The 26,165-nt window shown below is 51.3% G+C and overlaps 5 protein-coding genes across 5 annotated transcripts; 4 read left to right on the top strand and 1 right to left on the bottom strand.

Annotated features, from left to right (window-relative positions):
• Window positions 1–424: 424 nt before the first annotated feature.
• Window positions 425–2,313, top strand: COG6 (oligomeric complex COG6-domain-containing protein; the record flags this gene model as incomplete). Its single annotated transcript, XM_083196758.1, has 2 exons — window positions 425–493; window positions 544–2,313. The coding sequence occupies 2 exons, from the start codon at window positions 425–427 to the stop codon at window positions 2,311–2,313; spliced, it is 1,839 nt and encodes a 612-aa protein (XP_083047966.1).
• A 6,217-nt stretch (window positions 2,314–8,530) lies between these two features.
• Window positions 8,531–9,556, top strand: NEP1 (18S rRNA pseudouridine methyltransferase; the record flags this gene model as incomplete). The annotated part of the gene is made up of 3 exons (XM_083196759.1): window positions 8,531–8,570; window positions 8,791–9,014; window positions 9,080–9,556. 3 exons carry the CDS (start codon window positions 8,531–8,533, stop codon window positions 9,554–9,556), a joined length of 741 nt encoding a protein of 246 aa, XP_083047967.1.
• A 6,382-nt stretch (window positions 9,557–15,938) lies between these two features.
• On the top strand, window positions 15,939–17,255 carry STR2 (pyridoxal phosphate-dependent transferase; the record flags this gene model as incomplete). Its single annotated transcript, XM_083196760.1, has 1 exon — window positions 15,939–17,255. One exon carries the CDS (start codon window positions 15,939–15,941, stop codon window positions 17,253–17,255), a length of 1,317 nt encoding a protein of 438 aa, XP_083047968.1.
• Window positions 17,256–17,537: 282 nt separating this feature from the next.
• Window positions 17,538–19,192, bottom strand: ACO1O0_007388 (SPX domain-containing protein; the record flags this gene model as incomplete). The annotated part of the gene is made up of 6 exons (XM_083196761.1): window positions 17,538–17,680; window positions 17,702–17,723; window positions 17,880–18,037; window positions 18,104–18,808; window positions 18,870–19,037; window positions 19,150–19,192. The coding sequence occupies 6 exons, from the start codon at window positions 19,190–19,192 to the stop codon at window positions 17,538–17,540; spliced, it is 1,239 nt and encodes a 412-aa protein (XP_083047969.1).
• A 1,466-nt stretch (window positions 19,193–20,658) lies between these two features.
• ACO1O0_007389 (uncharacterized protein) lies at window positions 20,659–22,305 on the top strand (the record flags this gene model as incomplete). The annotated part of the gene is made up of 2 exons (XM_083196762.1): window positions 20,659–20,768; window positions 20,841–22,305. 2 exons carry the CDS (start codon window positions 20,659–20,661, stop codon window positions 22,303–22,305), a joined length of 1,575 nt encoding a protein of 524 aa, XP_083047970.1.
• Between the last annotated feature and the right edge of the window lie 3,860 nt (window positions 22,306–26,165).

Consider the following 26,165-nt stretch of genomic DNA (forward strand, 5'->3'; position numbering starts at 1 on the left):
CCTGTGGGCGTGCACTTCTGGTTGTGTGTCGTTACGGGTCTACAGACGCGCCTTTTCTATCGATTTCGTCGATTTCAGCACCGGGGTTTGCCTGAAAGGAGAAAAGAGCGTAAGCCTGTGCATCCCCTGACGCGTTTTCGTGCGAGACGTAGTCCCTGCACGGAGCTAAACAATATCATACACTGTTTTCATATCTTCGGAAACGTCACCATCGTGGAATATGCCCCAGCGCGACTCGCTAGGCGAAGGGCTGCTGCCTCAACCAAGCCCATCGACCTCAGGACCAAAGGCCTCCACACCTTTAGCGTCAAAGGTCACGACCGTACTGTCAACATCATACTCCGATACAGAGTTTCGAGACGCTCTGGCTCTTCTTGACGAGAGGGGGCTTCACAATGACGCCGAGACCAGACGTCAAATTCGCATGGACCTCCAAAAAGAGGCCATCGATAGCAACGGCGAGATCATTAGCGACTTTGGGCGGGTCGCCGAGGTAAGCTCTTCCCGTCCCCCAAAGAAGCTCTTTAATGACCCGATAATCAGCAACTACACCGTATAAGGACAACTCTCGACAAGTTGAATGCGGGATACGATGACATGAAGGCACAAATTATCTCCGCACATACGGAGACTCAACCCACGCTATCGGAAGCCACCACAATCTTGAGCCAACGAAAGGCGGTGTCGACCAAGCAAGAGCTTCTGGAGGCCTTCAGAGCCCACTTTACCATGTCCGGCGACGAGATTGCGGCCTTGACTGTAACCGCCGAGCCAGTGGACAACCGTTATTTCGATGCTCTAGCAAAGTCCAAGAAGATCAACAAAGACTGCGAGGTCCTACTAGGCTTCGAAAAGCAGACACTTGGCTCACAGCTAATGGAGCAAACGTCTAAGAACATCAATCTCGGCTTCCAAAAGCTCTACAAGTGGATCCAGAGGGAGTTCAAGACATTGAACCTCGAAAATCCCCAGATGAACTCATCTATGCGCCGTGCACTGCGGGTGCTTGCAGAGCGCCCGTCTTTATTCCAAAACTGCCTGGATTTCTTCGCCGAGTCCCGGGAGAGAATTCTCTCTGACTCATTCTATGCTGCACTCACTGGGACATCATCTGCTGCTTTGGAAGACCGGTCACTGAAGCCCATAGACATGACAGCCCATGACCCTCTCCGCTACGTGGGAGACATGTTAGCCTGGATTCATTCAGCAACGGTCAGCGAGCGTGAAGCACTCGAGGTTCTTTTTGTTGCAGAGGGCGAGGAGCTTGCCAAGGGGCTCAAGTCAGGCCGTGATGCTGAAATTTGGCGTCTGGTCGCCGATGAGGACGATGATTCTGATGACTTCAATGCTCTCAAGGCATTAAGCGACTTGGTCGACCGCAATGTTTCGGGAGCCACCCGTGTCCTGCGTCAAAGAGTGGAGCAGGTTATACAGACAAACGAGGATATCGTCCCGGCGTACAAACTGGCGAATTTGCTGGGCTTTTACCACGTCACATTCAGCAACCTCCTTGGACCCGATTCCAACCTTCTTGAGTCCATGAGAGGACTACAAGACGAAGCCATGCGCCAGTTCCGTGCCCTCGTTCGGGAACACATCGCAACCTTACAAGGCGAGTTTCAGCAAACACCCTCCGACCTTGGTCCTCCGGCTTTTTTCCAGGAATGCCTTAAACAGCTGGAATCATTCATAAAAACGTATGACTCATCATTGGCGATTTCAGGTGATCGCGAAACTGGCTTTGAGAGTATATTGGCAGAAACGTTTGATCCATTCATGTCCGGGTGTGAAAACATGGCCAGCTCCATGCGAAGTCCAGAAGATGCCATATTTCTCATCAATTGCAGGCTCGCGGCATCCTCATGTCTCGAAGGATTTGACTTCACTCGGAAGAGAGTACGTCAACTGCAGGAACAAATGAATGCCGACTCGAAAAAGTTGGTTTCAAGTCAGCATAAATATTTCCGAGACAAGTCCGGTTTAGACGCTGTGCTAAGAGCTATCTCCGATAAAGGGGCTGGCACAAAGAACATACTGGTGGTTAACAAGCTAGCCGAGGCCAGTCAACGATTAGACGATTTCCTACCCTCGGCATGGATGGACGCCATGGAGTTACTAAAACACCTACAAGACTCTACATTGGCTCATCAGATTACTGAGGACGCTGCGGAGCGGTTTTGTGCCGACTTCGAACAATTGGAGAAGGCCGTGGTCGAGACAGATAGTGGCCCTGGGGACGACCCAGACAAACCCGGGGAGTTGCGTGCGGCGTTCCCCCGGACAAGTGCTGAAATCAGAGTTCTTCTGTCATGAACCCCTTTATTTCGGTCTGCAATCGAGTAGACACCCCTGTTAGGACAGTCCTATGTAGCCCGAGAAATCTCACCAATGACCTATACAACCCTAGGATTGGTGTCGACACAGCCTGTGCGCCAGAGCGGATATATAGAGTCTTCGGGAGTGCACCGATAAATACTTCGCCTAATACCTTAAAAAGAAATACAGATCTAGGACCCTACGTTCCAAAAGTACGGCTGTAGTGTTTTTTTACGCATGTTCATGACACTCCTAGCTTGCGGGGCGACACAGTTCAGTCGAAGTTTCACCGCACCTGCTGCTGGGTAGTGACACAATGTTAGTCCTCTCCCTCATACTTCTCGCCTCAAAACTATCAAACACGGCAAATTGGACAATAGGGCACAGCCGCGGCCGGTATGGCTTTGAAAACACAGGCGCGCTCACAATGCTTAGACCTTATCTACGCTGTACTTCGCGGCGAAACCCTTTCCGAAAGACGATTAAAAACGTAGACAGGGTCTCCGAAGAGTACTAAGATACCCGACCTCCCAAAACATTTTGATTACTTAGGAAAGAATCACTGCTCTATCAAGAGCTCATCTAGTACCTTCCGTCGTCTCTAAAAAAAAACGGGGATTGCCTGCATAGGTTTTTATCCAGCTTAAATATGGGTGCTTGTTAGTAGTAGTACCTAGTAGTAACTAGTATACGCATACCTACTTTTCGAGGTTCTCGTGTAAATCCGTGTGGTGGAGGTAATAATATGTGAGCGTGCGAAACTCAAGGCCCTGACACTGTATTGTAAAGGGGAAGGACCAAGTATCTACTAGTACTATCAGTTAGTACTGCCTCCAGTTACTTAGCACTGGTACTAATAGTATTGATATAGGTGCCTACTATTAATTGGAATACTTCTAATAGCTGGAGATTTTTGGGATCTGGGTACCAACCCTCAGCACTTTATGTACTTAAGTACTAAGAGAATGCAGCTTCAAAATTTACCTACGTCATAGGTCCGGTCGTTCGCCCTTGGTGCAGGTAGGTAGTAATTGCCTCCGCCCTCTTGGATGGATGCGGTCGGTTGGGTTGCTTTTGACCCGGGTCGGGGCCCTCCTTGAGCTACTAGTACTACTGCTGCTGCTGCTGCTGCTACCAAGTACTAGTTAGGTATTGGGTTAGTAGTAGCTTTAGTACTTACCTAGTAGGCACCTTACTTACCTGGTAGGTATCCGTACTTACTTGTAGTAGTAGTAGTAGTAAGGTATACTTGCGTTAGAGTGCCAGTGACCAACATGAGTCGATGCTCCCAGTACGGCAGTATTGCTCGGTAATGAGAGAACGACCAAACATAGTAAATTCGCCACAAAAAGTAGAGGCCAAACACGCAAGATTAATAGTAGCATTTGGTCGAATTTCGGAATCTGCACGCCACTGGCGTGGTTGCTGGGGGGTATTTGACGTTCCTCAGCGACCCGCTTTCGGCATCAGCGAGTCAGCAGCATGGCCACTCCCAAAGTGGCTCTTAGCCCAAAGACAAACTGCCGCTGACGGCTCCCAACCCGTCTACAGCGTCTACAATGGCCGTGTCTACCTGCCTCCTGCAGATTTGACTTTAACCTCGAGGTCTTTGTACACCTGCTCCTCGCCTCGCCCGAATAAGCACCATCATCTTCCTTCAGACCTCTACCAGTAAGACGAATTCGAGGGTGACTCCTCGCCACGCCACTTCGCCAGTCCCAGACAAGTCAGCCACACAGCGCGCCTGTCTATCGCAGTCGACGAGTACCTATTCGCAGATCACTGTCGCATGGTAGGCCTGCAATGAATGCGGAGTCTACTATGAGCCCATCCACCGTGTAATGTCGCGCAACAAGGCATTAGCGGGGCTTCAGAAGACCTACGATGACAGTTATTTGAGTTGTTCAACGGCTGTCTATCATGAGAGCCAGGTTAGTACCCGTCGATATCGCTGCATGCCTCTACCTTGGCGGGAAGCTGCCCTTTTTCTCCCCAGTCCCGCCGGTCCTTCCCAGCTCTACGACTTGTTGCCCCATACGGCGCTAACATCGTATCCGTGGCGCATATAGGGGAATGAAGTGGAAGCAATGCGACACTGGCGAAGCGCCCTCGACCAGATTTACGAACATAATGCGAACAAGGTTCCCTCAACATATACCCCTCGTACCGACACGGAAAAGGCTTTGATCGATGCTCTAAAGCAGCTTGAACTCCAGTGCAAGGAACGCATTGATCTTCTCGAGGCCCTGCGCATCTCAAGACAAGATAGCCCAAGTCTGCCCTCGACTGGCAAGCTGTCGAAAGTTCCTGAGTGCCACGACACGACCAGTCGATCAAAGGGTTCCATCGGCCAGGGAACCATCCCCGCTGTTTCGTACTCAGACCTGTCCCGGCCCTCGTTGCCTCATCGGCCCTCTCTGCCAAACCGTACTTCGACCGAAGCCGCCGCAGGTAGCAGCAACAGCAACAGCACCAGCCACTACCCGGCTACTAAACACCATGTTCCCTTAGGTGCGACACCGAAGTCACGCTCGCCGTCCAGGCAAACCGAGTCTAACGACTCTGCGCGCTCACAGAGCCCCGACAAATATACGATGAGAACTACGCTGAGATCAGGGAAGTCAAGCGACAAGCCGTCCAAAAGCACCCGCAAATCCCCCCGACCACCCGGGGAGGGTCCAAGTAAAGCCGCCACCCTTGCGTGGAGCGCGTTGACATCGCGTGAGAAAGCGGCTCGGAGCACGAGCACGCATTCGGATAGACCATCCGTCCCATCCATCCCGTCAGCCATTGGCCAACGACACTCATCCGAACATCCGCAGAAACCATCCTCACCTCAACTACAGTGGGACAGCCACACTCGAAGATTGGTCGCACCTTCAGATCCGGATACCATTCAAAATGGCGGTGATGCCTCCACTTGGAGACACTCGGATGAATATCCAAGGCCATCATATCTATCCGTCAGCGCTGCATCAAGTGCCCTGACTTCCGCTCAAGATCTTTTGCCCCCAAATCATAGCGCAAACCCGGGCATTGGCCGCACAGAGAGATACCCGGGCTCTCGATCAGGAAATCTCACTGTGTCATCAAAAAAGGCCGCCAAAGATCAGCTAGAGAGCCACGATGCCGTCACGGATGACCATTTGGGTGGGTCGCAAACGAAACAGTTTCATGAAAGGTCTCCCCGAAGGAACCAAATCCCCAAACCGCCGACCCGGAAAAGTTCTTCGAAAATGACTCCAGAAAGGCCAAGTCGATCCCGGCCACAAGGTCAACCAATTACATCGCAGGCAACTGCATCAGATGCCACTGTAGCAAGCAGTTCTGACGACGACAATAAGGTGCCGGTCGCCCGACAACTACGCAGGGCAAAAGGAACAGATTGCGTTCCTGAACGCGGTAGTTATAATACTTCTGACGAGCTCACGGAAGACGAAACCTGCAACGAGAATTCATCATGGAAGAAGAGGAAGGAAGCCATACTTAGAAACTTGCCAGCAGGACTTGATGAGTCAGCAGCAAAACAGATTCTCAACGATATTGTGGTGCAGGGCGACGAGGTTCATTGGGGGGATATTGCTGGTTTAGAAGTTGCCAAGAATGCCCTCCGTGAAGCGGTCGTTTACCCCTTCCTTCGCCCTGACCTGTTCATGGGACTCCGGGAACCGGCTCGAGGGATGCTCCTCTTTGGGCCTCCCGGAACAGGAAAAACAATGCTTGCCCGGGCGGTAGCGACCGAATCACGGTCGACCTTCTTTTCTATATCAGCCAGTAGCTTGACGAGCAAGTTTCTTGGAGAATCGGAGAAACTTGTGAAGGCACTCTTTGGTCTCGCCAAATTGCTAGCGCCGAGCATTATTTTTGTCGATGAAATCGACTCCTTACTCTCCCAGCGGTCTGGTTCCGGGGAGCACGAAGCTACTCGAAGGATTAAGACTGAGTTCCTCATACAATGGGGTGATCTCCAAAGAGCAGCAGCAGGAAGGGAGACCACAGACAAGGATAAAGAAAGAGGCGATGCAAATCGTGTACTAGTGCTCGCCGCAACGAATCTACCGTGGGCCATTGATGAGGCAGCTCGCCGGCGCTTCGTCAGACGACAGTATATACCACTCCCCGAAGCCTCAACGCGAGCGACACAATTGCGTACCTTATTAGGACAACAAAAGCACGGGCTCTCAAACCGAGACATATGCGAGCTAGTCGATCTAACAGAAGGTAAGATCAGGGAAGTCTTTATACAGAAAAGAACTAACCTTGTAATGTATTGGCAGGCTTTTCGGGATCTGATATTACTGCGCTTGCAAAAGACGCGGCAATGGGACCGCTGCGGTCGGTGGGGGATGCGTTGCTGCATATGACCATGGACGATATTAGGCCCATTACGTTACTGGACTTCAAGACAAGCCTTGGTGCCATTCGACCTAGCGTCAGCAAGGTAGGCTTGAAAGAATATGAGGATTGGGCGAGGGAGTTCGGGGAAAGAGGTGGCTAGGCCTAGCTAGAGTTCATACCTTGGCTGAAGATCGTCAATACAGTCTTCATTTCTGCCTTCAGCTCGAGCCTACCGAATTATTTTTATTTTTATTATTTTATTATTTTATCTTTTCTCTCAAAAAAAAAACCCCCCAAAAAAAAAGGCCGTTCAGAGACATGCACGCGCTTTTTAGTTAAATGTTAAACCGTGATTTCAATATACAGTAGTTTACATAGCCAGCATGATCCTTGGAGCAGCGGCCGCTGGTGGTACCTTGCAACAGGCTCCTTGGTGTCCATTGAAGGGCCCACACCCCCTGCCTTAAAGGTGTTCGTGAGTTTCCAAAGCTGGATATGTCCGCACGCCAATACATATGATGCGTTCCCTCTTCTCTCAAATCCAATTTTCCGGTCGAAGATGATGCCAGAACGCTGAACTAGACGCCGCCCTCTTGTCCTCCCGCGTACTCAAATACCTCTCTCTCACATAGCGTCTTTCACCAACTCTAACGGAAGTTACTATTTATTCTCCTCTCCGATGTGTACATTTTCCCCCTTTCTGGTTGCACGACGCTCGTCCTTGGCAGCCTTCTTAGCTTCTCGCTCCGCAATCAATTCCTCCAAGGTCGGTACAGGCGGACGCTGGTCGATCGGGACTCCAAAAGGAGCTATTATTTGCTTAATAACATGGCGTTTATGTTGGGAGGTAGGCCATCCTGGCCTAATAGAGACAACGTCGCCCGTGCGAAGGGAGGAGTTGGGGTCGTGAACGAGATAGTGTTTTGGGTCAGCGAACCACTACCAGTAGCTAAACGTCAGCCAATCTCGTTTTAAGCCATTTCAAAAGCGTTTGAGCATCTAAACGAACCTTGTGGACAATCTTATTCCACTTTTGACCACCAACGCGTACTTTCGCAGTCTTCTCCATCAGTCCGGCTGATACCACTACTCCATGGAGCTCGTGTGTCACACGGCGGGCTGCCTTGGCGACCGGTGAAAACATATTTGGCGCCTTTTGTATCAATGACTAGCGCCTTCCAGTATCTAAATAGAGTAATTAAATGTCGTGGCCGAAAGATGTTGGAGTGGTTGTCGTCGGTCGTTGACTTTTTTTCTGGAGGACGTCTGACCAGCGATTGGAACACGCGCCTAAGCGCGGCTTGTCCGTTGATTGGAAGGTGTTCTGCCAATCCGCCGAGTCACGTTATGTAAGCTACTAGTCAGTACAGAGCTTGCCCCATTAATCTGCAGGTAGGTACTCGCAGGCTCGTTGTCCGCACGAGTACCCCGTACAGATACGGATACGGAGTACGAGTATACTTAGTACTATACGTAGCACTACCTAGTAGTAGCAGTAATAGGTACCTAGTAGTAGGTATCCAGTACTCCGTACTACTGTAGTTGGGGTTGGCGGCCAAGCGACTTTCTAGGTTCCCCCATTTCGGCTGAAAGGTCAGGTCAATCCGAGTCAGGTTCACCGGGCCCTCAACGAAAATTGCGCCCCCGCCTTCCCTTGTTCCTCAAAAGGCGCAACGGTTTCCGTCTCCCTAACTTTGCAATTGTCACTCACCTTTCTCTGCACGCTGCCCTTGTCCTTTTCTTTCGTATAGAAGGTTTCGTTAGTATATTAACAAGGTTTTGGCCGTCTCACTCACTGCCAAGATCGCAACCTCGACAAGCTTCCCAGCGTGAGAATTCCCGTTCAACGTTCCCGACGTTCTCAACGCCCATCAAGATGTCTTCAACGGAGCGCCCAACTGGCGTGAAGCGGCCAAGTAAGGACCGTGCCCCAATTGATGAAAGGAGGGCACATGAACGTTCGGTGCATGGGACGATGCCAGGGAGCTTCTGACACTCCCCTCCTAGCTCAAGAGCCCTCCATCCTCAATCCTAGAGCATATTGCTTCTAAAACGCGCATGGTGCTGACATTGGCGGTGATGACTCTTCAGGAACGCAATCGCTGCCTCCTCCTGCCTTGCCCCAGCTTGTTGCAGAGCAGAACACACCGATTCCCCCTGCAGACAAAGACTCCCAACGCCTGATTGTCGTCCTCTCCAATGCCAGTCTCGAAACATATAAGGCATCGCACGGTGGCTCCAGCCGTGCGGGCCTACATCGAGAAGACAAGTACTCGCTCCTCAACAGCGATGAGCACATTGGAGTCTTGCGAAAGATGAATCGAGACATCAGTGATGCTCGGCCAGACATCACCCATCAGGTTTTGCCTCTCGGCTCTTTTTTCCCGCGTCTGCATTCAACATGCTGACTTTACCTCCTCCCTAGTGTTTGCTGACCCTCCTCGACTCACCCATCAACAAAGCTGGCAGACTCCAAATCTACATCCACACAGCGAAGGGTGTTCTCATTGAAGTCTCTCCTTCAGTCCGCATTCCTCGAACCTTCAAACGCTTCGCAGGCCTCATGGTCCAGCTATTACATCGGCTTTCTATCCGCTCGACAAACTCAAACGAGAAGCTTCTCCGTGTGATCCAGAATCCCATCACCGATCACCTACCCCCGAATTGTCGCAAGGTGACACTAAGCTTCGATGCTCCTCTCGTACGCTGCCGCGACTTCATCGAGACTCTCGGCCCCAAGGAGAGCATCTGTGTCTTTGTTGGCGCCATGGCAAAGGGCAACGACAGTTTTGCCGATTCACTCGTGGACGAAAAGATTGCCATCAGTAACTACTCGCTCTCGGCTAGTGTGGCCTGCAGCAAGTTCTGCCATGCTGTCGAGGACGTATGGGACGTTTTGTGATGTGACAGAGCTCCACGCACGCCCTCACTGTCTGTGGGAGGTCATCGCCCCGTGGAATGATGGCTGAAGGAGGGTGTGGTCTCAGCGAGACCTCGGGCTGCATAGCTGATCAACGATACAACATCGTCGCTCAGCGTTGTAGCTCGCCAAAGACTTGGATCTGTGCGATTTGCGCTATCGCTTGTTTTTACAACCAAAACACGGAGGCGTTCAACACCGGATCCCCGAGCGGGCTTCCCTGCCTTTTCGGAGAGTCACTTCAACGTTTCTCACTGCATTCCGTCTATCGAATACCACGTTGTGGAAGCAGAAATAGCATATCTCGCTCTCATTTCCCCTGCTTCTCAAAGCGGAAGGCCCGGCTTAGAACTGCCGTGTTTCAAGGAGGATGGTAAGAAGAGGCTTGTAGGAGGAAGGGTATAATACTAGGAAGATGAATTCATGGGCTACACAGAGTCTATAGTCAATGATCAGAAACAGAGCGAGATGAGGAGGACATTTAGATTACATATTTCACTCGGAATATGGTATTTCTCGTTGTTTGATGTTGGTTTATCGAGAGGGGAAATCTATCAATGCTTAGGTTATCCACATGGCATTTTTCACCGTCGTCGCTCAGAACTGCAAGAGGCATGATGGCCAGTGCGCCTTTCCCTATGCTCAGGTGGGATTTACTGCTCACATCTATTGATGGGCCTTTCGGAATTGTGCGGTTGCTGAGTTGGCTTCTCATTGTCCACGGCTCACTTCATCTGCCCTGGAATGTCATTCACCAAGATACCTTACTTACTACAGTAGGTACTTAAAGTAGTAGTTAAATTACCTACTTAGCATCTACATTCAAAGTAGTACTACTACCATGTCCATACCTACCGCCTACCATCGCGGGCGGGGGTATGTTTTCAGACCTGGCTTGTAGCAGCTGTTTACGTGGCAACACCGAGCTTTGCCTATAGATAAGTATCGAGGTACTCCATATAGCGCATACAGTATTATCCCTACCAGTACTTAAGATGGCCAACAAGTTTACCTCCGGCAGCTTGTGGATTCCACTAAAACCTCGCGAGACGTGGCAGCACCACATCAAGTCCCGCAATGCTGCCCAAACCTACCAGTAGTATTCGTAGCCAGGTGTCACCTTACGTATACTCCGTACCTAGGTACTATTACCAAATATCTGTCCCCACAACAAACAACTTGAAGTCACGGACGTAACGCGTCACACATGTGGTATAGCACACCATGAACTTGCTTTTACCTCAAGCCTATCTATTCATCACCGGCAACAAGGGCCGTGATCACAATTTCGATTATGCTGCCAAGGCCAGAAGACGGTAAGAAAAAGTCTCATGGTGGGCGACCGCTCTCATGGCGACAAGGCGAGCGGGTGACTGACTGTATATGGGTCAAGCTGCATGCATGATACGTGCATGCGTTCACAGCCAGTCATCGCGGACATTCTTTGGTGGGTGAGGCGCCATGGCATGGTAGTATTGCGCTTTCCCTGCCTTGGCCGCCCACCTCTCTCCGCCATAAGGCCGTTTTTGACCACCTTCGCTCGTCACAGTCCCGAAACTCTTGCCTAACACCTCGAGCCTATCTATACTCTTCGTGCAAGTTCTCAAACTCTTCACGCCTCGTCCTCTGCCTGGCCGGGAAGGGTCCCTCCCTCGGGCTTGTCTGCCAGTTCACCTGCTAGCCAGTGCCTTACCCAGCTACCCAGCTGGTCCACAAGAAACAACCTACCCCATCGGTCAGGCAAGAAAGCGGTAGGCGCAGCTCCAAGGGATACTACCTGACTCTTGCCTCCCATCAGGCACAGGAACTGGCTTGGCCCACACGCAGCCCACGGGTACGACCGCCTACGCCACTGCCTCTGCTCAGTATTTGACTATAAGGAGGAATGATTCCCTTCGTCGAGGTCTCCCACTTACCCTCATCGTCGTCATTCTATTCCGCTATCCTCCAGACACTAGGTCTCCGTTGCATATACCCACGCCCCAGGGAAGATAGGTCCTCCCTACAGTCCTCAGTGGCGTACGGCGTGGACCGAGAGGACATCATCTTGGAAGTCAGGCAATCTGAAAACCCTCTGAAGCCCCCTGGTTTATCATCTTTGTTGATTAGCGTCCCTCGAAGGTCGGCCGTTTTTGCCGCTCACAGTTGCTGGTTGAAAACAGAACCCCCCTCGTGGTCCCTCTTTCGAGATCATCGTGGCCTCGAACAATTTTACAACGATCGTGAGCGCGCAAACAAAGGGCCCTGGGTGAATAACGAGGCCGGAGTCACCGTGACAAGGGCTGTTATATACGACCACGACGGCAACAGGCTTGAAGTGTGCCACGACCCAATATCCGCACAAGAACAAACTTCCAAGCTAGGCTGGACGAGACCCCACGTCCTCGAGTGGAATCACGATTTCGAGGCCAGCCCGCAAAGCACCCCTCAGCTCACGCATCGCCCCATCTTACGGGAACCTTTCGCTATGGCACCAGCTCAGTATGGAGCCACACACTCCGGTAGTCATCGCTCCTCCCACGGAGCTTTTCCATCACCCGCACCCCCTCCTGTCCAGGTGACCGCTTCCCGACAGGCACAAGAACCGGCATCACCACGCCAAAGTTCCCGAATGGGAGGGTTGAACACAACGACCGTCGTTGGGGCCTTGCTAGGTGCAGCTGCTGGAGCGGCGCTCACCTATGGCCTTGTCTCAAATCCTAAGGAGGTCGCTCAGTCCCATGAGCGAGAACACCAACGCCCCACACAATTGCCACGAAGAGCAACATTTCCCGAGAAGCCAGTTACAGGCTATGACTTCCTAGCCAGGACCAGAAACGGGAAAGGTCCCATCCACGACTACCCCATTCCCCGAGAGATAGCCCAACCCAGCTTCCAACCCCTACCCATCAGAGGGTCGTACGTGGACGGCGATGAGGACGTCAAGTACGACGTGGACCCCTTCCCTCCGCCCCGTTACCTAACTCAAGGGTCAGCCACTCAGGATCCCACCCGAACTAGAGCTTCCTCCATCAGCCGCACTGCGGATGGTGCAGACGAGACTCGCAAACGACACGGGTCTCGAATCAGTGTCGGTCGCGCACCCAGCGCCCGCGCACGAAGCGAGATCCCGCATGAGAGGGTACCATTGGCACTACCCGACGATTGGGACCACAGGAATGTAACTCATACGAGGCGCAACGCTGGCCCAGAGTCGGTTGTCTCACGTCCACCGCTCTCAAGGTCACACCGTTCCAACCACGATCCCGACCATGACTCGTATGTCTCAGCCAGGAGTCATCGCTCATATGTGACGGCGAGGCAACCTGAAAGGGAACATCAACCCTCGGAATATGAGACCGCTCCCAGAGGTCGACGCTCCAGCTATGTTAGCGTCCCAACTATGCGGGAACGGTCCAGGGACCAAACAAAGAAGGCACCCAGTCACGTCTCAGCAAGACGAGTGCCGCTACCAGGGAGCGTATTGGGAAGCAGTCATGTAAATTGGGACCCTTGGGATGTACCTCTTCCCAGGAGCGGAGTCGGGAGTAGCCATGCCATGTGGGATGATGACCTGGAAAGCCTTGCCCCTAGCGATAGCATCAGTTGCGCGGGTAGCAAAGGGGGACGTCAGAGTCACAACCGCCGTCACTAAACGGAACTGCCCTAGGAGGGAATGTCGGCTGCCTAGGCCATGGAAAGAAAAAGCCGTCGCGAATGACAAAGGATTCCATGTCCAAGAGGGAAGGGCGCCGATTTGGATATCATAGCCCATCACGGAGACCAGCTCAAGCAAGACTTTAATTGTCTGGTATAGCAGCATGGCTGCCCAATGGTCTCTAGGTACATGGGGACTTGGGCCCTTCCCTTCGGTCGGACCAGAACAAGTCCAGCGAGTTATCGGGGCTGTTTATAGTATTAAGCTCTGAATATAGCATCTGAAGTGTTTCACAAAGTAAATCACCTTGTGAAATTAGCCTGTTCATATAGCAGGCTATTCACTGGATAGACTCTAGTTCCCGGCGTGCATGTAATAGTAGCCCCGTTCACGTCAAACCTGAAGCTGGGACAGAATCCCATCTACCATATAGATATGTAGGAAAATAGTGGAGTTCTGCGTGTCGTTTAAGTTGGCCGGTGAGTTGAAACTTGACTCTGTAAGGATGATAGTTTCCTCGGAAGTCATAACTCGCTCGTACTTAAAGCAAGTATCTCAGTTACGCGGGCGACCCTCGTTTTTAGAGACGGCAGAAGATGCTATATAGGTTCTTACCAGTGTATAGGCTCTTTTCTAAGCAACGGAATTCTTCCAGGGGGGTGGGAAATGATTTTTTTCTCTTTATAGGCCTTATTTATTCTCTTTAATCGTCTCCAGGAAGGAGCTTCGTCACGTAACTAGTAATATCTAAGTATAAATCTGATAGACACACGATCATCAGGGTGCAAGCAAAGCTGCTCTCTAGTCCGTCCTCACGCGCAATAAGCCTACGGCGCGCCCTGCGTGCGGCCTTTTCCACCTACAGCGGCTTATTCTTGATTAGTATTGAGTCTCCCTGCGAAACCTCTGGCTGCGAGAGCTGTCTGTTCTTATAGGTTGATTAACCATTTTTCCCTCGGCGGAGAGGGGCCTCTCCGAGGGTCTTCTGGGGCCCTGCCTGGAGCCGCCGTTAGCAGTTTGAAGCAATCTTACTGTATTCTATTGCGTTGCGTTATGTTATGTTATCTGCCAGACTGCTTGCCTAGGTATCTACCTACTATCATATTGTTATGTTCATATGATGTAGGATATGGTGTAAACGATAACTACCGTAGCGTATTTGTCTCTTGCCTTCATGTTATAGTATTTACCTTGTAGCGAAATCGTATTCTATACAGTGATGTTACTAGTACTTCTAAAATGGCATAGAGTGGTGGAAGACTAAAATTCTGACTAATAACTAGTCGAGTTAAGCCGTTTAGTATGGTTATTTCCCCTGATTATAAAGCAAATCCGGAAGCTATGCTTTGCCCTCTTATTAATACTTTCATATGAAACTGCTTCGCTTAACTATACCTACCTACTGACTTAAGCATATAAAAAAAACATCATGGTACCTCTATGTGCTGGTGGGGAGAATTCAATATAGATTTATAATTTATAGATGACTCGATCATAATCCAGAAGTAATAGATATTCGTAGGCACGTACGGAGTACTTACCAGGTACCTAAGTACATTAGGTGGGGGCTATTAGTAGGAAGTACGTACGACGTAAGTACGACGTAGGTGTACCTGGGCAAGGTAGCAGCTGCTCGCCCCTCCCCCACCATGACGCCTCCGATTTTCGGATACAGTTAGAGTTGGGGATGGGATACCGACAAAACTCACCTTCATCTGCTGCAGCCTCCCTTACCCGTTATATATATAAACAACGAAATCAACGCCTAAATAAAGACAGAGAGAAGACTGATCTAGAGGAAAGGGCTTTTTAATCTAGGGCAGTGTTTAATTTTTGTTCATTAAGGTAGGCTAAGCCGAGTTTTGGTCCCGGTTTGTTGAAATCCCCACCCACCCTGGCGAGACATAAAAACGAGTTGCCCGTCGCTTTCTGTCCGCCACACTCCTCAATCATAGACGAGGTTTTCGCCGAACTTGCTCCTCAATCGGGCTGTCACATCGGACTTGAGACCCTTATAGGATCTCTCTACCTCACATCAACAGACATAAGGAATCCATATTTTCGACACCACCATGCCTGCGTTTGGCCTAGGGGAATCTATTCCCCCTGACACTGCTCATGTGAGGGCTAATCACTACCGTGTGAAATCTAAGAACACTCCACCCCCGGCTGACATCGATTCCAGGCAGTCAGTGTGTCTCTTCCTACGTGGAAGTCGAATGTCGGCTACGAGGAAGGTGAAGAATGGGTTGTCAGTAGGATGACATCAGGCTACCCCCGGTAAACCCTCATAGTTCGAGTCAAACTCGGAAGTACAAAGCCATGTACTTGGCTGACACTATACACAGTTTCTTTGTCCACAGAACTATTGGGGCTTTTGCTGATGAAATCGTGGCACGGTATGGCGAATCCACGCAAAAGGCGATGTTATTCCCATCCGCTCGGGTAGCCACCCGGTGTCTGGAATTCATTCAGTCACGTATCCCCCCCGAACTGTCTTCCAGTTTGTCCATCGTGGAACTAGGCTTGGACACCAGCCGCTCCGTGTCGTCAATGTTGGCCCAGTTGTCACCGACGATCTCGGCAGTTCTTTTTCCGAGCGAGGTCCAAGGGATTGCCAAACAGTACTGGCAGCACACAGGCGACGGCGTTTCAAGTAGGCGTGCCGAATTTTGCCACGATTTATTCAAAGATCAGCTCCTAGTCCCACAAACTGCAGCCCTGGAAATGATCTCCAGCGTTCCGTCCAGACCGTTGAAGGGGCCCAAGCGTTACCAGCGACCGGGATCTATCGATGGCATCACGGCTGCACCGAAGTCGAATCATTCCCAATTTTCACCAAGCACTACTACCACTACCGCCAATGAATCACAGGAGAGTAACCGCTTTTTAGAGGAGCGCTTCGGCAGAAACTTGGACTTGTCGCTCGTCGGGCGAGCCAAATCGGCAATTCGGAGGCGCATTGCTGGTGCCGTGGCCGGTGAGGTCGACGTCGCGGAAGACCACCTACCAGCTATGACCCCCAACTCACGTGGCCTCCACAACCTTCGTGAAGACGATGTCTATCTTTTTCCGGCCGGTATGAATGCCATTTTCAATGCTCATCGTGCCCTCCTGGCCGCGCGGCCAAACCTGAAGAGCATCAACTTTGGGTTTCCCTACGTTGACACCCTCAAAATTCTCCAGAAGTTCGGACCAGGCTGTGTCTTCTACGGTCATGGCTCAGATGACGACCTTGATCACTTGGAACAGTCGCTGAGGTCGGGTGAGCGGTTTCTGTCCCTGTTTTGCGAATTCCCGGGCAATCCACTTCTCAAGTGCCCTGATCTTTGTCGAATTCGCAGGCTTGCCGACGAATTCGACTTCGCCGTCGTCGTCGACGAGACTATTGGAACGTTCGCCAACATCAATGTTCTCCCTGTCGCGGACATTGTGGTTAGCAGCCTCACCAAAATCTTTTCAGGAGACTCCAATGTCATGGGTGGGAGCGCAATCTTAAATCCCAATAGCCGATATTACGAATCTCTCAAGGCAGCCATGCATATTGAATTCGAAGACACGTATTGGCCCGAAGATGTGGTCTTCATGGAGAGGAATAGCCGGGACTTTGCATCCCGGGTGGATCGTATTAATGGGAACGCCGATGCTATATGCTCCATCCTGCGCGACCACCCTATGGTCAAGAGCGTCTACTATCCGAAATACAATCAGTCACGCACCAATTACGATACCTTCCGGCTTCCTAGCGGTGGGTATGGTGGTCTGCTTTCAATAGTCTTCAACCACGAGAGTCAGGCTCAAGCGTTCTATGACGCTATGGACATCGCCAAGGGACCGAGTCTTGGGACTAACTTCACCCTCTGCTCCCCCTATGTCCTGCTAGCGCACTACCAGGAACTACCGTGGGCAGCTCAGTTTGGTGTTGAACCGTCGCTTGTTCGTGTGAGCGTTGGCTTGGAAGAGACTTCCGACCTGCAGGCCACGTTTAGGGAGGCTCTTGGGGCGGCCGAAAGCACTCAGGTGGAGTACCGAAATGGCGAGTAGGAGAGTATTCTAGGGGTAGCAGGCCTGGATCTGCGGGTATCTGCGGATATCTGCCGCTGCTTGACACGTTCGTGCGGGATCAAGGTGCTGCAAGGAGCCCTGGCATCCCACATGACCATGTTGTTGGGGGGTCTCTGGTGAAACCGGCAGCAATCAGTCGTTGTGCCTGTGTCTATGGCTCGGAGAGCACGTCGAACTGTGCCGCCGTTCCTATAATCCACATGCGTCGATAGGTTGGTTGAATGGTAAGATTTGGCTCCTTAGGAGATTCTTGCTGTCAATTCACATGACAACACACTCCTTATGAGTATACGTCGGTCCATAATCTTCAATCCCACGCTCGATATCATTGGCCCGCTGCTTTTCCTTGACTTCGTTGGCAAAGTATTTCTTCATGTACTTCCCCAGAGCAATGTCAAGGTTGTCTATTCGTCCCATTAGCTTACCTAACTTGTAGTTGCCCACAGACTATGTACACCTACCAGCTGAAGCCTCCATGATGACATCAGCCCGACAAAGTGGGCAGTGTTTTTCCCGTCGGCGTTGGATTTTTACGATGCAACGTATGCAGAAGACATGCTGGCAGTCCAATCGAACAGGACGATAAGCCAACGCGAAGCAGACCGGGCAGAGGTAGTCGTTAACTTGCGGCACCACGGATACTAGTTCCTGTGAAAGCTGGGCACAGACGTCCTTTCCAATATCGCCGGCCATGAGTCTGTGGGGCTGGACGACGGTTCGGAAAGTTTTGGATATACCCAACGAGGTTCGTTTGTCGAATTCTAGTGACTGAGGTTAGCTGCTGGTGCTCGTGGAATGCCGTGAGCTTCTCCGATTATGCAACCAACTTTTCAAAATCTTTAACACTGCCAGGCGGTTGAGTTCTTGGAATTGCATATTCTTGAGCAGGCTGGCATTGAGCTTGAGAAACCGAGCAAGGGCCACATGACTCTCGCGAAGCCTGAAGTCCCGAGCAAGGTGACGCTTCTCTACTTCGCCCTGGAACCACTGTAGTTGTTTGAGAGCGGCCTGGCTTGACCTAGCCCCGTGGTCTTGTTCGCTCGTGGCAAAGAAGACGTCAGCATCCAGATATAGTTCAAATATATGTCTCCAGAGGGCAAGGTCAGTTTTGGAGAAGCGGCTTGGCTTTGATACGAGAGCTATTTCGTCACGTAGGGCAAATATTTCTTCGATCATGCCTCTCTGCTCGTTGGCTTGCAGCGCGTCAATATTGTTGACGTCGCTCTGGAGCATCTCAAAAAACCGATTGTCGAACACTAGGGGGACTTCGATGGTCTCATGATCGTCTCGGTCAATCGTGATCTGAGCTGCGTTGAGGCTGCCAGAATTGCCAGTTTCCTTGTGGTCTGCATCTCTACTGCATTCCCCGGCAGTGTCAGCGACATATTTCTGGCGGTTAGTGGCGAGTTCCGTGGCGACTTTCTCGAAGAACCGACGTGTTGTCGCCGTAAGAGAAGCGTCGACAACAATACCGTCCTTAAGATGGACATCAACGGTGAGTGTGGGGCGGACGAGGTTGGAATCGGCCGAGCCTTCGATGCGGACGTTACGGGTTAGTCGAGCCGTCCCGTGGGGTTGGGATGATGTTCTTACTCAGTAGGCGATACTTCAAAGCAACCGGCGATGTATTCTCTGGATCCGTTAAGGATCTCAGGGTATCGGGGTCAAGGCCCAGTTCTTGGAGCTCGCCCTGCACCTTTTTGAGGCATTTCTTGAGCTGGCGGTAGGGGATGGCCTGTTCAACCCAGTGAGGTGGGAAGTCTGTGATCGCATCTATCAGTCACCCATGCCCCGACGAAGAGCGGGAGCACACAAGTAATGATCGCCGAGGGTATGGGGGACAAGTGTGGCGATAGCAAAGGGTACTACTGACCCTGGCTGGCGAGTGTCTCCTTGAAGTCTCTGGCAAACTTCATTGTGCTTATTCGTTGCTGGCTGGCTGGCTCTATGCCAGTGATGGCTGAGGGTAAGTGATGGAGGCTCTTGGGAACAGACGGGGAGAGGCACGGCCATGGTCGAGGGAGATGGAGGATAGATATCAGTCGGGCCCGTAGAGAAAAGCCGATATCGACATCATTAATCCGATATTGATGCCTACTCGACGGCCAACCCTAGACGGCCCGATCTCCTTTGGCGTCGGGTAGTACTTCCGGCTTGGTATGCTGTGGCGTTGGGGGTGGGAAAAAAATGCTGAATCCTATTTTGCCCCTCGCTGGTCTCTTTGCGGGACCCAAGGGTGCACGTGGTTGTAAACCTGCTGCAGCCACTCAGACGTTGATCATGGCGTTGCGATTAGTGTTTTCTGTACGGACACGGATACTTGAGGCACTTAAGTCAAAGAAGATCAAAGGCCAAGCATGTTGGTGGCATATGTTGGGGGCAAGGGATAGAACCACATGGGCAGGCATTATTATTAATGTACGACTACGCAGCACGTACGCACAGTTTACTACCTACCAATACTCGTAGTAAGTACTTAGTACGCAAACGGTGCGAATACCTGCCTTGTTTCTCCCTCTCACAGGTACTCAGATCAATACTGCTAGCCAGTACGGATAGTATTTCAATCACAAGTTACCAATCAACCTTGCATCTCGCTGCGCCATACCCAACTCAACAGAGAAGTAGGGGAGCGATGAAGGGCTGGCAGAGGTGGGTAACGCTCAGAAGTGCGAGAGGCCTGCTAAAAAACGGCCAAGTCGTCGACTGTCAATAGAGCACAGGAAACTATTGGTAGAAGTACGTACGGTACCTCAATAAATGAGCCTGCCTAGTACTTACTTGCGCGGGCGACCCCGTTTTTGCTCCAAAACGGACGTCGCCTGCTTAAGCACTAGTGCTGTATAAGTGTACCTAAGTACCTAGGTAGGTAGGTAAGGTAGGTAGAGTAGTTATACCATCCCACCTCCCAGAGCGACGAGCGGTAACAATAATTTCATTCAGCGCCCAAGACTTGACCAAGCGGGACCAGCTAAAAAGACGAGCCCCGCAGCATCACTGGCATTGACTTCATCGACCACCACCACCGACAATATACGAAGGACGCACAATATCTACTACTGGTAGATATCACAACACCACCTACACTTATGCATCACATATGTACATTCTTCGCTCTTGCCACCTAGTGGCGTATCTTCTGTTAACACTGCTTAGATCACCGAGTACCTACTTAGGGCCTGGCAATAGGCACGGGAGTTTCGTACAACATCCTGCATCTGCACTGAGGTGACCCGATTGTTGGTAGCATGTACGGACTTCATTCTCAACTCCTCTCGACCCTCCGCCCCAAAAGTCAACAGAGCGTATTCCCTAGCCTGCGCAGAACACTGTCAACTCCTGCTCAACGCCTGTGCGGCTAGACGCCGGGCGATCGTTCACGATGGGAGCACAGCAATCATCCAACCGGACAGATGCGTCCCAAAACGCACACCCCACGAAGACTTGTTACTATGAGCTCCTCGCCATTGACAGGCAGGCGACTGATGAAGAGTGAGTGCTTGCGGTCACATGGACGCACTCGCCGTGCGGCAAGGACTAGAACTTCGCATTAACCCAGCCGAGAATCAAGAAGGCGTACCGGAGAAAAGCACTCGAGCTACACCCCGATCGGAACATAAATGACGTCGCTGTGGCCACGCAAAGGTTTGCCGAAGTCCAGGCCGCCTACGAGGTTCTATCCGACTCGCAGGAAAGGGCTTGGTATGATGCCCACCGGGAAGCAATACTAAGCGGAAACGATGGGTTTGACGACGATGCGCAACCCCGGACATTTCACAATGTCCGCCTTACCACGACTGAGGAGATACACAACCTCATAAGCAGGTTTAACAGCACAATACCCTTCAATGATGAACCAACTGGCTTCTTCGGCATCGCCCGGGAAACTTTCGAGCACCTTGGATTGGAGGAGGAAGCCGCAGCCAACTTCGATGGCGGCCACCTTCCGAACTATCCCTCCTTCGGATCGTCAGGTGATGACTACGACTCAACGGTGAAACCGTTTTATAATGCCTGGACCAGCTTCGCCACCAGAAAGTCTTTCTCGTGGAAAGACAAGTATCGACTATCTGATGCCCCCGACCGCCGAATCCGCCGACTGATGGAGAAGGAGAATAAGAAAATCCGTGACGAAGCTGCACGGGAGTTCAACGATGCCGTCAGGTTTCTCGTAGCCTTTGTCCGGAAACGCGATACCCGGTATCTCCCCAACACGCACACCGAGTCAGAGCGCCAGAAATCTATGCGCGACGCTGCTGCCGTCCAGGCAGCGAGGGCGCGGGCGGCAAACCAGGAGAGAATTGCAGCCTATGAGCCTCCATCATGGGACCAGTCTCGAGAAGAAAGTGCCGAAGATGATCTCTTCCCAGAGACAGAGGAGGAATCTGAGGCGGAGGTGCTTGAGTGCGTTGTCTGCAACAAATCTTTCAAAAGCGAGAAGCAGCTACTTGTCCACGAAGCCAGCAAAAAGCATGTCAAAGCTGCCCAGAAGCTGCGCTGGCGCATGCTGAAAGAGGAAGCGAAGCTTCACCTCGATGGTGACCGGGCAGAGAAAATCTCCAAACCTGCGTACAACCACACAGGTCCCTGCGAGCACGAGACTGGCACTTCCGACGAAAACTATAACATCCTTGGCTGTAACCAGGGCGATCACAGCACGGAGGAGGGAGTGATTGATCAAGACGACAGCGACGACCCCTCACCCCCTGTTCTCGACGATGATACAGAAGACGACGGTTATGCACCACGTAATGCAGTCGAGCGCCGGCTTGCCCTTGACCAGATTGACCCATATGGGAAGCTGGGCGATGATGCTAGCGTCGACCATGATTTGTTGGCCGCGACCGAGACAGCTTCTTTGCAGGACAATCCACCTAAGAAGAAAGTTGGAAAAGCCAAGGCTAAGCGGGAGAAGAAGGCTGCGCAGAGTGCTCGGGAGACAGATACAGTAAGCCCCCTCATGAGACTGGAGCTTTCCCACTTCGCTATGATCTTCTGGCAGATGCTACCAAGAGCTCAGTATAACTGATCGGGTGCGGGTGTAGCATCGATGTGTCGTTTGCGAGGAAGTGTTTGGCTCTAGGTCAAAACTTTTTCAACATGTGCGAGACGAAGATCATGCTGTACCAGTCAAGGCAAAACCACACCGGGGACAGCACGATAAGATGAGGCGGTAAGTAGACAAGCTGTCTTGGTACGGTCCTATATTCCCTCTTAGATATGGCGGTCTTTGGAGCTAGGCCCACCTACATATCCAGGATCTGGAGTTTTTAGAGCCGATCATCACTGCCCCAGCAAAATATATTGATGGGACCGCGCTTCAGATATGTGACTGACTGCGCACTTATGAGTGGTATTATTTAATCAGAACCGCTAGACCAAGCCCCTCCCACACGTCCTATATGCTGGTAAGGACTCACCACCGCTCAGCACTCAATACCAGATTGCCGTACCGCAGGCACGGTGGGGATACACTGGGGGTTGCCTTGGGCCACTATCCATGCGCCTCCCCCTGCCCTCGCGATAGTAATCACTCGTCAAGGGTGGTATGTTCATCATCATCACTCAGAGTCTCGACTTCGTCAATGGCGCCTCGTCGCCCCTCAGGACCAGCGCTACCTTCTAATGTCGAATCGTGATCGGCAACATGGATGATTTGTTTTCCTTGCACATGCTTGACACATCGTCTCCATTCTATCCAGTCATCCTCGGAGCGGATTAGGAATCCAATGAGCATACTGGGATCCATTTCTCGGACGTGGACTCGACGCAATCGAGTGGTGTGACAGGAATCCACTTCCTCGTCTGTGTATTGGCTTGGATCTTCGTGATAGGGAAGGGCCTTCCGGGTATGATGGGGGTCGAGATAAAAGAGAAACGAGCCTTGAGTTCCGGCAAAATAATGTGCGGATGAAGGTCGGCCGCTTTGGCATGGTCAGAGGCAGCCACAGAAAGCAGGAAATTAAAGTGAAGGTGGATTGACTTACCCGGCGATACCAACCGACTGTGGCATTTGCAACGAGGCGATGAGTGCTTCCCAGTACACAGGTGTGATCTTGTCGATTCCCAAGCGTGTTCCAACAAGAATTAGCGTTGGGTGAAACTCTTCCCCATTCGGCTTTGCGACCTTCATAAAACTATCCTCATAAACATCATGTCCATCGCTGGTAGCATATACTTTGAGGGACGGTTCGTTTGGGTTTGCAAGGGCCCTATATCGGTACGTTAACTGCCATGGCTGAAAGCGGAGGATGTCATGCCATAGTCAGTCTTACTGGATGCATCGAGCTGTTGCAGAAGGCCCAAACCACTCTCCTGGGTATTTCCCACAAGCCTTGGCGCCATGCTGTACGAAATTGTGGATCGAATAAGGCGCCCTCGGATCGTCGGCAAACATACGGATGAGCTGGCGCTCATGCTGGGGAGAATCCCCTCGACGCCATCCTATAGAAAATGTCAGCATTTTTGCGAGTTCATTACGTTGGTTTCATAGCCGTGGGGCTTGGAGCAGCTTCGGGTATTGAATGGATGGTTAGGGGTCCCGCGACTTACCTCGTCCAAACCGTAAAAGAGCAATGGTGTTTGCAAGAAGGCTTTGACCAGAGCGGATCATACAGCCCCAACCACTGTCAGAGGAAAACCCTGTTTGATCGCCCAGTTGGCTTTTGATGCGCATTGATAATGTCATTGCAGAGGGGGCCTTTGGATTACTTGACCTGCGGATCGGCTCGAAATCCGATCTATAGGTCATCCAGAATCTAGCCTCAAAGTCATTGATAAATCCTTGAGGCCACCCTCCATCTTGCCCTGACTCGTCATACGCGAGGGACGATGAGAAACTGCTGGGTATTGACTCTGGCGGCGTTCCGGGTGTATTTGGAGGCCGGGTTCCCACACCCTTTCCTGTACATGCGTGAGACTGGCCCTCCGATGTGGAGGGGGGTATCATGCTCTCCAAAATGTTATGGTCATGTTTGTTGTCACTAAGTTGGTACGAACGCCCTAGACACCACACTGCTTGGTCGGCGACAACGTCGTTTGTTGGTTCGGGGTCCCAGAACATTTGGACGATCCGCCGATATCGCCCTAAATCCACGTTGGCCAATGTATTTTCCATCCCGGGTAATCTAAGCCTAGCGACTTAGCAGACGACAGTATCAGCGCACTTTGGCTTCTCGAGCACGTAGTGTCGCTAATTGCTAGCCTGGTATTCGCCTGCCGTATGCGTCACGGTTCGCGACCCGCACCTCAGCAGTAGTAAGTGTTGCCCGCGTCTCCGGTGCGGCCGTAGCTACTAATGGCCACCACTTGGGGGATGAAAGGTTGAGGTCTACCAACTACCCTGACCTCTTTTTGGCGCTGGAAATCGTATGGTACTCGACTTTGGGAGTCTAAAGATCGTATTTCGAGAGATTTGACACAAGTTTGCGGGAGGTTCTCCGGACTTTGCCAAGGACCGATGGGAGTGACGCGGTGCAGCGAGGATGATCGGAGCAGAGAGCCTGAGAAGGAGACGACGGCCAACAATAGTTGACGGCACAAGTCGCCGTATATTGAGGGTCAAAGTTGGCGAAGTTGGGGAGGTCGTTCGGCGTCGAGAATGATGTCCGATATTCGTTCAGGGCGACTCAACGAGGATCGTAACGTCTTGGTGTGGTTTGCGACGCAGCTGACCTGCTGATGTTACCTCATGACTCTAACAAGGTTGCGGGGCGTTGTAGTCTGGGGTGGCTACTGGTACGAGTACGACTGTACTGTACGCACACACTGTGAGCAAGGTACTAAGTATTCATTTCACATTCGCTAATATTTCCACTACTGCCTCTCTTCGAGGCAACTGTCAATGCTAAATTATCTATAACAAGTACCTTAAAATATTAGGTACTTATACTAGTAAGTTCTAAGATACAGAGCTACTATAAGTAAGTAGGAAGTGTTCATATATGATAGCAATCGTTGTTCAGCCCCCCCAGTCTATCCGTGCCTCTCTACTCCGTACCTTATTCAACTATAACTTCCATAAGAGTATTTAAAAGTGATTAAAAGAGTATAGACTAAGACAGGTTATTATATATAGAATCCCATTCCTCTTGTCCAGAACATTGAGAAGAAGAGTAGCTCCGAACTTTGGTCACTTATAAAGCTACTATCAAGTTTCAATCATCTGAAACTGCACTACACAGAAGGTATCATACGGAGCACTGCGTACCTTATTACTTGGCTAGCTCAGCGAATGGAAATTAGCAAGTCCATGCCAGGGGTATAATTGAGTGTGACGTATGGTTCCCCAACTAGGGTGGAGAACCTACTAGTAGTGTGTCCGCGTTATTAGTACTATGTACCGATACCTACTAAGTACTTAGGTAGTCACCATCCGTACTAGTTATAACTACTCGTACTACCCGTACGCAGGTCCCCATTGCTGGTAGTAGCGATGTACCAATGCAGGTGCGAATTCTTATCGATACAAGTTCATTTCTACCATTATTAAAGTAGCAGTTACCTAAGAGGTGACATTTTTATGCCAGAGGTCATCACGTCAGGCTCATTTCCTCAATTCTCTTGAGAAACTCGGTCTCAACTAAGACTGATCATAGCCGCGTGTTCGGAAAAAAAACAGTGAAGCCTCTAGACAACCCCAGCCCCGAGTATGAATCACTGGTCCTTTCCGTCGAAATGCGTTGTGACTCATCGCTGACCCTTCTACTCAGATCTTGGAGCCATCAAACCCGTTGCCAACCACGACGTCCGCCACTCCGGGGAATCCGACTCTTCAATCAGCGCAAATACGCAATCTCGGTTTTGTGAACACAATCTCGCCTTTACCTTGCTCAAGTCACTATGCGCCTAGTCGCCAGGAGCCATGCCGCCGCGAAGCAATAAAAAGAG

Source organism: Amphichorda felina (assembly GCF_050947745.1).
Source record: "Amphichorda felina strain 45539 chromosome Unknown scaffold_7, whole genome shotgun sequence".
In the NCBI taxonomy this organism is placed as follows: Eukaryota; Fungi; Ascomycota; class Sordariomycetes; order Hypocreales; family Bionectriaceae; genus Amphichorda; species Amphichorda felina.